This window comes from Astatotilapia calliptera, chromosome 16 (genome assembly GCF_964374335.1).
Source record: "Astatotilapia calliptera chromosome 16, fAstCal68.1, whole genome shotgun sequence".
Lineage (NCBI taxonomy): Eukaryota > Metazoa > Chordata > Actinopteri > Cichliformes > Cichlidae > Astatotilapia > Astatotilapia calliptera.
Window position 1 is genome coordinate 23,496,918 of NC_137437.1, and position 12,514 is coordinate 23,509,431.

Genomic DNA, 12,514 nt, shown 5'->3' on the forward strand with positions numbered 1-12,514 from the left:
ATGACCCCAACTGAGAGCCTATAGAAATGGATTTAAAGAGCACAGTGTGATATCTATTCAAGTGCCAAAACCCAGTGGAAGCTGATATGGAAATCTTCCTTTGACTTTTATGTTCATTACTAAAGGGTTAAAAGAAGAATATGTTGCACCAAGTGTCTGCTTGGCTGTACAAACAGCCTGGATGTCTGTCAGGCACATTTTCCCCAAAGCACCTCCTCTCTTACAGTTTTGTTGCCAGTTCTGTTTGTTTACATCCATCTTCAGAGGTGTTGGAGCTTGTTATAGAGGTTACATGGAAGCATAACTGTGCACTGATGGTTTGTGTTTGAAGAGAGAAGCTGTCAGTCAGTCAGCCCTCTCTGATTGAATCAATGCGCCTTTTGTCAACAAAAGTCTCCACCCCGTCAGCCTCCTCCTGGCCCACAGCAGTGCCTGTTATACAGAAACACAATGACATTTTACAACCACGGAACCACCCATGAGCCAGAAACACTCCGAACTCAGCGACCTACTTTGCTGTCTTTTGAACAGACCTCATGTGGACACTGATGCCTTGCAACATTTTTGGCCTTTTGGTGACACTGTCATTTAGTGGTGGGTTCACTTTTTCTAAGCTTTTAAGTCACCCTGAAAAGATGCTGTATGTGATTTGCAGCAAAAAAAGGCTGAAAAGGCGTGGCTGGTAAAGAAATGTTGCAGATGGTCTGACCTTGGCAGAGCCCTGATCTGAAAATCATTCATTCAGTGTGTGATTACAAGTAGAGGGAGAAAACACTGAGATGGCCTAAATTAAAAGGACAGTAGCAAGTTTTTCATGCTTGCAAAGAAAAAGCCATCAGTCACATGTAAAAATGTTGGAGAAGAGGTAGCCTCATCAAAGATTTTACTTTGATTCATGTTTTTGTGCTTTCATCACTTTGTGTGAAATTAATAGAAATAGGAAAACATATTCATGGCATTATACTTTTATTGCTTATAACATTGCACAGTTGAATACGACGTATGCGACGCATTAAGTAATAGCGTATACTATACGTTATTACTTAATGTAATACCTCGACCCTCTCTCTGTCTGTCTGCCTCCTTCTAACCTCATTTGCCTCTTTCTTCATTTATTATATTTAACTTCCAGGCATGGAAAAGCTTACACATTGATACTCTTTTCAAATGTGACTACTAAATGACGCGCAGCCTCCAATCCTATTTAACATACTGTGTGGAGACTGACTGAGGCGGACTCGCGTAGTGCTGACAGCAGCATTTTTGACTTTTTGGGAAAATAATGAGGGGGGAAAAATTCCAGATGCATGAGTCAAATGATTTTTTAAATACCACTTCCTCAGCTGACACCACCATTGAGGAATTCAGAGGCAATTCTGCACACGAGCATACTTATCAGCTGTTATTTTTTCTTTCTTTTTGAACTCTAGTGCACATGAACAATTAGGAGAGGGCTGGTCATTTGCAAACCCAACCTGCTTCTGGTGCTCTGTGGTGCCAGTGTAACCAGCCCGGCTGAGCTAATGACTCATCTCTCTCTCTCTTTTGCTCTCCCTCTCTCTGTTCCTCTGTCTCTGTCTGTACAGGGGACATCACTCAGAAGGGCTATGAGAAGAAAAGAGGCAAGCTGTTGGCACCGTACATCCCACAGATACAAGGTAAGGTACACAGGCCTGTGAGAAATTCTCTCTATTAGCATAGCAGTTAGCCCGGTGTCCCTACAGCAACAAACAGAACAAGGAATGGGATTTTAAAAGTTAACAATACAGAGTACAGGATGAGCTTTACTTTTAGGATAAACCACTGTGTAGTGGTGAGACAAGCAAAACAAATCATTTTAATGAGTGGATTATCACAATCTAGACTTTACTCAGATGGTTAGGGGGTTCCTGTGATCTCTGGTGGTCATGTGACCCTTGGCTCTGTTAGCCCTCTGTCATACTGATTTAAAAACAAGAGGAGGAAGACACAATGAAGAGTATCTGAACATATTTTTCGATGCTGTTCCAATAATGCAAATGCAGAGCTCTGCATTGTGTGATGATGCGTTGTTGTTCTTTATTTATTTTAGCCAGCTTGTGCATATTTGTGCTCACCAACCTGTGTTGGGCAGTAGGTGTTTGGAGAAGAGAGGCGGTGTGAAGTTCATCCCTGGTATTTGACTGGGCTGGGAGCTTCTTCTACTTTTTTGCATCCAGCGTGCTTCTTGCCCCTGATTATGCAGTCGTTTCTGTTGCTTCTGGCCGCCCATAAATCGAGGTGGTTTGCGGCGAATCCCAAAAAGGAGCTGCTGTCTGTTTGCTTCATGCTTCTCCTCTATCTATCTAGGGTCCAGAGGAGTTTTTGGTTTGGCCTGATCTCTCGACACCAAGCCTAAGTGGAAACCAGTCTGGTGTGGGCTCCTCGCACAAGGGTTTCCACTGAAGTTAGCAGGGCTGTTATTTAGCTTAAGGCAGATCATCATCTTCATTCTCCAGCTCCTTATTTCTTGTCATCACACGGGGCGGTGTGTTGTCTTTGTGTCTTTCATGCTGTAGTTCATTCAGTCTTTTTTTTTTTTAAATAAGAGAAGTTATAGATACAGAGTAGAAATCAGATTGCTTATGAGTCAGTGATATTCTTTATATACAACAAATGCACGTATTGGAATGAATAGATGTGTTGTTATTTAGTGCTGCTTCATTGAATTGGTGGTTAAGCCTTAGTAGCTGCACTGTTAAAGTGGTTAAGTAGACTATGTGTTTCTGCTGACCTCCATATACAATTTCATAAGCTGTTTTACGGCTTTATATTTCTGTTGTCATCACTTGTTTATATTTCACTGTTTGGGCTGCAAATTATCGCTGTCAGTGCTCGCTCCTCTGTGCAATAAAACTGGATAGCTTTCTTGTCTGTGTGTAAAAGAAGGTTTATTAGCATCAAATTAAGTTTCTAGAGAGAGCAGCCTTGAGTTAATTGTTTTTTTCATTTTCAGTTTATGAATGCAGCCATTCGCTAAAGCACATTTGAGCCTTGGAAGCGATACACACGTCATCAACCACCATGCCGTAAGTAAGCGTTGGCATCAGACAGGTGGTAAAAATTCATCAGGGCCCACTGTGGACCAATAATGACATCTGCTGTGATGGAGCACGCCTCTTATTGGCTCAGTGTGGCGTGTGTCTGTAGTGTGTTCTGCCCAGCAACCGGGTCTGGTGTCCTGGCTTGTTTTATAGACCTGCTTCTTCTGGGAGGTGGGGGAAAGGCCGTCGTGTGACTGAGCTGTCAGAGCGGCTATATGAGGGACCAGCATATATTAATGTGTGCGTGTATCCATGCTTAGTGTGGCTTTATGAGTCAGACACCATGCGATGCATGTCTTTAAATGTCCTCAGGCTTTATTTTGTCTGTGTAATGTTTGAAACTCATGTTGTTTTGTAGGTTTAGTTGGAGCGTGTGAATGTTGCTCAGCTTTGCAGCGTGTCTGTTGCTGCTGTCTGAGAGTTGCTGACAGTGTGGAGCTCACTGATCCCCCACTAAGCTGCCGCTGAAAAGCCAGGACGGCCTGATAGCTGACTGGCTGGGTGTCTGATGGAACAGCAAGCTAAATGCTGGTTCTAACTGGCTGCATGTGGTGTGGCCTGTCCCCAACAACCTGTTTACTAAATGGTAGACTGACGAGGGAAGCCACTCTGCATGGTTCATTGGATCAGGTTAAAAGAGACCACAGCACCAGAAAAGCTCCAAAACTGACGACAGTCTGGTACTCAAGGTTATTTTTTTTGATGGAACTATTAATGTTGGCACTCATTTATCCATGTTTGGTTCTTCTTATGTCTCTCAGTTCAGTATTAAAGAACTGTCTGTTCTTTTTACACCACTCATTCAACTATAATTTAGAAACTGGTCCGTGTTATCATTTTTTTTTATATATTTTATGTGTACAGAATAGTCAGTTAGGGATGTTGTTAACCAAAGAACATTTGATTGACAGAAAATTAACCAATTATTCAAGGAATTGAAAATGAACACATCATCTTTTGATTAACTAAACTGGAAAGGTCATTGAGTTCACTCTACCTGCTAGCCTTTTTAGCCTAAGCTAATTTTAAATAAACCTAAAATATAAATTTGCATTGTATGATGTTATTTGAACCTTTGTTATTTTATTTTAACCCTAGGGTTTATTTTAACCCTAGAAAACCAATTTGACCCCATTGGTTTTCTAGGGAAACCATGGGGTCAAATTTGACCCCATGGGTTCTCCAGGGTTAAAATGATGAAAATGGTTAAACAGTTTCCATCATCATGAGAGGAGGCTTGGTCTAACCAACTGTAACCAACTGGATTCAGATCCAGATGTGACTGGATGCATCTGTAGGCATAAAACGACGATTAAATGGTAAATGGCCTGCATTTGTATAGCGCTTTTCTAGTCCATAGGACCCCAAAGCGCTTTACACTACATTCAGTCATTCACCCATTCACACACTGGCGATGGCAAGCTACGTTGTAGCCACAGCTGCCCTGGGGCGCACTGACAGAGGCGAGGCTGCCGGACACAGGCGCCACCGGGCCCTCTGACCACCACCAGTAGGCAAACATGGGGTTAGTATCTTGCCCAAGGATATTTGACATGCAGCCCGGAGGCAGCCTGGGATCGAACCACCGACCTTCTGATTAGTGGCTGACCTGCTCTGCCACCTGAGCTACAGCCACCCAATTAAATCAAACATATTAACATTAGTCTCCAGGTTGAATATAATAGCTTATTACAAACCCTGATATTTTCACATTTAAAAAGCACAAGTTGTTGTACTATTATAATGCAGAGGAGTTGTCTTGCTGCTTTTTAATGATATGTCAGACCGGCCCTTGAGGTGGGGTGTGCAATTCCCTCAATGTTTATTTACATGAGTGTCCAGATTTTCAGTAAACTGTCTGTAAACATTATGATTATTAGCGTTGCTCCTAGCCTTTTCTGGTACTCTATGACATGTTTTGACATGTATGTTAGATAACCACTTTATAATCATGATTACCTATCAAGAGGTGTGTCTTGCTTCTAACCCTATGAGACCGGGGATAGGCTCCAGCCGCCTTGACTTTGAACCAGATAGGTTGAAGGCGATAGATATGGATGGATGACATGTTGGTGGATTGAATGAATGGATGGTACTTTTTGTTTTGTGCAGCTGTGCTGTCTGTAACTTTAGATTATTTGGTAGACATCTGATCCTAATTTATCTCATGCACAGAGACGGCTTGTTACTCACATAAAAATGTTTGTGTATTTATTCAGTTCTGTATTTGCAGCTTTGATGGTTTAATGTGCAGTGTTCAGGTATCACAAACTGGATGTTTCTACTCAAATGCATTTCTAAAGTGAAAGTGAAAATTGGCAGGAATCAGTGGAAACATGGCACTAGTTTGAATTGTTTTGTTTCTGAATTTTGACCTTTTTTTGTCTTGTGATGCGGAAAATGTAGTTATAAATCCTTGCATGTGGTGTTGATAGTAAAGTCTCTATCCCATTGTGCCTCCTGCTGTCCTTTAGTGCTGCTTAAAATAACATCTCAGTACTTGTTACAGCGATGTTGCCTATGTATTTCTTTAATGTGCACATTTTATTATTGATCGTTTCTGTGTGCACTTAAATTTTAAACAAGAAGAAAAATTTGCTCTATTACACAATTGGGGATTTTATGCAAATGGTTCCCTGGCAACATGTCCATTGCTCACCTCCCTGTCAAAAAGTTCGCTGTTTTCAAACTTTGGATGTGCTTTACATTTACATTTATCTCATTTGGACTCATTAAGTCCTCTGCACTCATCTGTTGTTTTTAAGTTTCCCGTATTTATTTTCCCTCCAACATGCTTCTTATACATCCCATTGAGAGCGTCGGAGGGAGAAGAGAAGCCAGTGCTAGGAAGATTACTAATGGAGTTTGTATTGTGACCTTCCTTCAGGCAGTAGTCATCAGTTTCCCCTCTGATGCTCACCACTACTTAGTTAATGAAGCTCAAATGAGGATTGCATAAGCCAAAGTGTGAATCACTGCCTGACAACCTCGTGCACAGTGAGGTTGCCTGGTTCGTGGGTTCGATAATTTTAGAACATTACAGTTAGAAGATGTTGTCTTTTTGACATTCATGGTGCTTAATCACCTCCTTCCAGTTACGTCTGTGTAATTTGCATTTTCCTCCTTTGGAAAACTTGGAGGCAGCAGAGAAGCAGTGAGAGAGGCTGGTTTAATTAAAGTGAAAACTTTCTCAATTCTAAACTACTGCACTCAAACAGAGCGGTCTAAGTAGGGATTACCATTAAGCTTGTGGAAACTTTATCTAGTCAAGCAGTGTTGGGCACCATTGGTCTATGTCCAAGACAGTTTGTTGGCACGTCTCTGTTATTGATATTGGTACACTGTTAAAGAACATATATATATTTTTGTTTCTGTTATAAACGATCTTCTCCCTGCCTTGTTTCTCTACAGGTGTAGATCCATCTCTGCAAATCGACAACAGGATCCAAGCCTCGTCCCAAGTTGCTCTTCAAGGTTCCAAATCCAACAAGTCTCGGGCTGCCAACACCCGGGATGAGCGCTTCAGATCTGGTAATCATGTTTCTGTACTGCCAAAAAGTTTTAAACGTCTTGTGTTTCTCTTTTATTCTGTAGCTAAGCCGAGTTAATGCGTTTCTTAGATCTGCACACAGAAGCCGTCCAAGCAGCTTTGGCAAAGTACAAAGAGAGGAAGATGCCCATGCCCTCCAAGAGACGGTCCGTGCTAGTTCAGTCTTCTGTAGAGGCATGCACCCCGCCAGGTGAGACCCCTGCTCCTTTAAATCACCTGCATCCCAGTTGGTTCTGCTCGTTCTCACTGGGTTGTTTGTTTGATATGTTCCCATGAGCTGTCGAGTGTAGGATGCTGAAACTCCATTGTGTCCACTGATCAAAAATTATGATGTCAAGCATTTGCTGCTGGAAAGAAAATATGCGGTTTGCTGAATGTGTCCATTCTTCGCGACTATAAAAGACTCGGTTCTGACCGTTGTGTTCCCAGAGAGACCTTCCTACACGAGTGGCAGAATGAATGCATAACCAGATTTTGAGCATCATCTTGAAATGTCGACCTTTTGCCTGTTTGCATAACAGTTTGTATTGTGTGGGCAGTTCATTAGAATTTATGTGATTTCACAGCTTTCCAGCAGCTTCTTGTTTTCCCAAGAGTTTCAGGGCCAAAAGAGCCTTGTGCATGTGTTGTTATCTTTCATTAAATAATCTGTAGGAGATTTTATAGAGGGCTTTTCAAACACTGCCGTGATTTTTATCAAGTGGGGGACCTTAAAACTTCAAGTCTTGGATAAAAAGAGAGGACACAGCGGTGGAGCAAGTAACCGGATTAAGAGCTCAGACACAGTGGTGTGAATAGAAGAAGGAGAGGGACTTTTCATGGCTGTTTTGAGTTTCTCTGAGTGAACTATTGTACTTGAATTAGTCACATACATGAGACTGATATATGTGTAATGTACATACAAGGTGATCTGATGATCTGCTGCTTTTGTAAAGATGACGGCAGCTATTGTTTCTACATTTGTCTGGTTAGTCAGCAGAGAAGACAAGAACAGACAAGAAACATCAGATGAGGGTTATACCATGCAACACAGGCCGTCACCTGAACAGCTTCTGCACATTCAGCCAAACACTTGTCAAACACTTACTTTAAGTATGAATGCGTGAGTGGATGTACAGACCAGTAGGTGCAGTATACGCAAAACTTTAGTAATGGCAATCAATCAGTCCGTTGGTTGTTTGTTCCACTGCTTTGCTTAAGTTGGAAAGACTACAACATAACATCATACCCCCCTCAAGAGGAATTGTAGTAACCCTGTAATAACTCTCATATATCATCTAGTATCTGGATTAAATTTCAACGTGTCACGTTCTCTGGCTTCTGAACAAAAAACTGCCCAACAAAAGACATTCCCATCAGCCTGTGCTGTACAATATATCCAATAAATATCAGCATGTTGACATCATAATTGAGAACACGTCTGTACCCTGATGCTATCAACATTGAACTCAAAACCAACTGTGCACGAGTGCAACGCTTTGATTGCTAAACTGGAATTATTGTACCTAGCCTTGTATCCTATGCTGTATCCTAGATCATAGCCTGATATGAGTGCAACAAGAAAGTCTTTTAATAAACAGGAAACAAGGCAGAAAGCAGTTGTCAGTTTGCTTACAATGCTAATGTGTCGCGTTAAAAAAAGACTCTCCATCATGATCTTGCATTTGCCAATTAAAATTCATTTTCTATAGACATAAATCAGTGAAAATAAGCTCAGCCTTTTAACTGCTGAAGCTTCGTTAGTTTCCCTGTTTTTGTTCATTTGTACTTGAAGTCGATCTCAGCGTATCTGCTACTCTCCCTGCTCACAGTTTGTCTCTTAAATATCTCTCTGGCTCAGTCTTCACTGCCTCTTCTGGTTTTTGACTACTTTGTGGTGAAAAATAGCACCCCTCTCCACCCTTTTTTTTTTTTTTTGTATCCGTCCACCTCTCAATTTCTGCTTTGCATGTCTTCTTTAACCCTCTATTTCACTCTTCTGCAGGGTAACTGTGCCAAGGTTACCAAGATAGGGAGGCAGATTGGAGTGAGGAATAACAAACTGAATCATAAATGTGAGATAAACTGCACGAGTCCACCGGCTGTAGAGGCATTAAATTGGTTTGTTATAATCACACCTCCTTTAACCTTCCGCTAACAGCCTCTCCAAGACTAAGGAAAGTCGAAGCAGTACTTTCAATGTCTCAATTTGTTGGACTTTACTTGAAACTGTGTACTGTGGGAGATTAGTGGGATTAATTACATGAAGGCTCATTAGCTTAGAGAACATCCATCAGGCACGTGCTGATCACACATGAAGTCATAGCCCCTTTTCTTCTAGACAGTACTCTTTTTCTTTTTCTCCCCCTCTTCTCTCAGTGACTCGTTGTCCAGTTAATCAAAAGCACGATGAATTTTAGTGTAGCAGTTTTCTATGATTGCATGAGTTTTATTGTTTTCTTGGGGTTTAGTGAGTAGGTACGCTATTTTACATGGTCTGGGATGAATAATGCCAAAAGCTGGGAAGTTTCTTGGTGATTTTATAAACAGTTAGGACAATTTTTTTATCCAAAAATGCATGATAGTGAACTGCACTTTCACTGAACTCTGTTCTCAGCAGAATTCATAATGCAAGACTAGTCTGCTGCTGGGTAACTTGGCAGATGAAGTGGAATATGTTCATTTTAAATGATCATTACATTACTTTGAAGCTGTTCCTGTTTCGGCTATTTTTGAAGAGACCAACTGCTCACAGTTGCCTCGAGGGAGAGAAAATAAAATCACCAGTGTCTGGTTTTGAGTTTGAGTCCAAGTGACATGAAAAAGGGAATTTATTATACTAACAGTTTATGTTTGTATTGTGTGCAACTACAGTATGTAGTTATGTGTTATTGCAATTGTCTTGAGGTAGAAATTCAGCCTTAATTAATAGCTAGGCAATATGTAAGTGTGCTGACATGCTCAGAAGAAAGCTCCCATCTATTTTGTTTTTGATCATTCATATTTTTGATGACTGCAGCTCAGTATACCAGACACCTAATTTACTCTCCCTCCTTTTCATCATCATCTTCAAATATGCAACACCCAGTCTCTCCCTTGATACATGTGTTGCAGTTTTATACATATATATTGCACATGTCGTTGCAGTGTGGCTGCTTACAGGCAAATATTAAAAACATAGTAGTGAAGCCATGAGAGATTTAAAAACAAGCATCTCTCAGCCGAATTAACTTCCATCCCCATTAAAGTCATCCTACCCATCCCCTGGCTTATATGTACTCTATCAGTATGTATAAGTAGAATAAAGTGTCATCTGCATATCATCTAAACCCTGCGCAAGTGTTCCAGGTTTTCCCATCTTGATTGTTTTTCCTGGTGACACTGTAGACAGCCCCATGTTCTTTGTCCTCTGTTATGACGCTGCCCTGTCTTGACCTGTCAAACACAGACACCTCCTCAGCGTCAGAAGACGAGGGCTCGCTGCGCCGACACGGACGTCTGACCACCTCCACGCCCTACCAGGGCCACAGCCACCCAGCTGTTGAGCACTGGTTTAACCGTGTCATCCAGGGTTCGTCCACCTCATCCTCCGCGTCATCCACTTCATCCCACCCGGGAGGGAGATCCGTCACCACCACCAACACCACTGCCCACGCAGCCCTGAACGTCAATGCCGCAGCCACCGCTCTGGCAGACCTTATGGCACACACCCATCTAGGTCAGTGACGCACGCACACAGTTTCAGATACTTTTAGCTGTTGCAGTTTTTAGTTGGTCAGTATTGCATTTCATGATTTAGTTTGACCTCCTTCATTCCTTCATTCTAGATTGAGATGATGTGTTTAAGCCAAGCAAGAAAGCCATTATAAATGGTTTTTCTGTTTCGATTGCATTTCAGTTCAGTTCAAACAGGAATTTATAAATGGAGACCTGCCTTCTTAGCTGTCTGCGTTGAAATTCTTTGTTCTTTATGCAGATAGGTTTTATATATGTACATACAAACAATTTAGGGAGTCGAAGACTGAGTTTTATGCTTTTTCCATTATCCTCATTTTGTTAAATTCGGCAGAATATATGGTAGATACGATAACTGCTTCCAAGTCAGATTTGTCATCATATCAAAGGTGACATCTTAACCTGTGTTATGTACCGCAGACTGTTTAATCACAGATAGACAGCACTGTCCTACACATCGATTGCTTTCTGAAGCCTTCTCTCCCTCTAGATACAAAAAAGCACTCGATGATGACAAGACAAAAGGGACCCAACGACTGAGTTTTAATTCCCGTCTTTCTAGTTAGCCATCCTCGTCTGCCATCTCACTGTCATTCGATCATGTGGAGAAGCTCTCAGCCACATATCTGTCAAAACCGCTTGTTCCATGTTGCCACGTGAGTGTCACGGGCTAGTTAATGAGATTTGGTGGATTTATCACCATTAGTCTCGCTGCAGCTGCAATGTAAGATGGTGTCTTGCTTACTTGTGTGCACGTTTGTATGTGTGCGTACATGTGTGTGCATGTGTTGCTGGTAAGGCGATATCCTATTAGGATGGAGCTGCCTGGTTTTATTTTTTCACTAGCTCGTTTCCCCTCAAGGCTGCTGTCATAAAACAGCAGCAGCGACTTGTGCTGAATGAAGCTGTAAATAAATCTCCCATATTGCCTTGTTCCTCTGCCCCTCAGACATTGATTCTGTCATCCACTTCAACAGGAGACACTAAAAATACTATATGTAGTTAAAGGAACACCAGTTCTCAATGTGGAGTTTTTTTTAAATCTCTTTGAAAACCACTTCCATACATTTGCATAAGAAAAAAATATGCACAAGTGCTCATCCCAAAAGTTGGAACCACTGACATCAGCTGTTATGAGCAGGGTTACTGCGATTGGCAGATGCTCCCCATAAACACTGTTTTCCATAATTTTCAGACCTTGGAAATTACCCAAAATTCTTTCTAGTAATGTGATCTGATAATTAGTTATGACACCTGTCAAAAATATGGCTTGGCTCTGCAACAAGGTATCTGTTTTGGATCCAACTCCAATGTTAGACTGTAAACTCCAGTTCTCATGACACACTTAAAACAGAACAGCTGATCCTGTCACAGACGTTAATGGTAAATGGACTGGTCAAAGGAGCTTGCAAAGAAAAGCGTCTGGACTTCTTTAAGTTACTTGAAGACGTTTTACCTCTCATCCGAGAAGCTTCTTCAGTTCTAAGGTCAAATGGAGAGTCCCAGATATAAACCTAGTGGAAGTTTCCCCCCACAGAGGGACAAAAGGACCCCCTGATGATCCTCTAATCGCCTGAGCCAAGGTGTGAAACTGGGTGTGGGTCCCAATCAGCCAGAGTTTCGGGTGAGTTCATTGTGAAACCTGGCCCCACCTTATCATGCGAATTCCTGAGGTCAGATGGCCCAGGATGTGAGTGGGCGTTAAGGCGTCTGGGGAGGGAACTCAAAACTGGAATATAGATGGCAGAGAGTTGGTGAAAGAAGCCATCTATGTCCACTGTGAGCGACCATCTTTGAACAGAGGCGGTGGTTTACGACACCAACTCTCTGCCATCTATAATCCAGTTTTGAGTTCCCTCCCCAGACGCCTTAACGCCCACTCACATCCTGGGCCATCTGACCTCAGGAATTCGCATGATAAGGTGGGGCCAGGTTTCACAATGAACTCACCCGAAACTCTGGCTGATTGGGACCTACACCCAGTTTCACACCTTGGCTCAGGCGATTAGAGGATCATCAGGGGGTCCTTTTGTCCCTCTGTGGGGGGATACCCCCACTAGGTTTATATCTGGGACTCTCCACCATTTGACCTTAGAACTGAAGAAGCTTCTCGGATGAGAGGTGAAACGTCTTCAAGTAACTTAAAGAAGTCCAGACGCTTTTCTTTGCAAGCTCCTTTGACTACGAT

General features: G+C 42.0%; 1 protein-coding gene across 9 annotated transcripts in view; it reads left to right on the forward strand.

The window, feature by feature from the left end:
- dip2a (DIP2 acetate--CoA ligase A) overlaps window positions 1-12,514 on the forward strand; it is a 92,030-nt gene that overhangs the window by 53,079 nt on the left and 26,437 nt on the right. For all 9 annotated transcript variants that reach the window (XM_080290894.1, XM_080290896.1, XM_080290895.1 and 6 more), the window contains exons 2-5: window positions 1,587-1,658; window positions 6,474-6,593; window positions 6,683-6,802; window positions 10,040-10,309. In XM_080290894.1, the coding sequence (XP_080147020.1) occupies window positions 1,587-1,658; window positions 6,474-6,593; window positions 6,683-6,802; window positions 10,040-10,309 (582 nt within the window). The remainder of the gene's footprint in view (window positions 1-1,586; window positions 1,659-6,473; window positions 6,594-6,682; window positions 6,803-10,039; window positions 10,310-12,514) is intronic.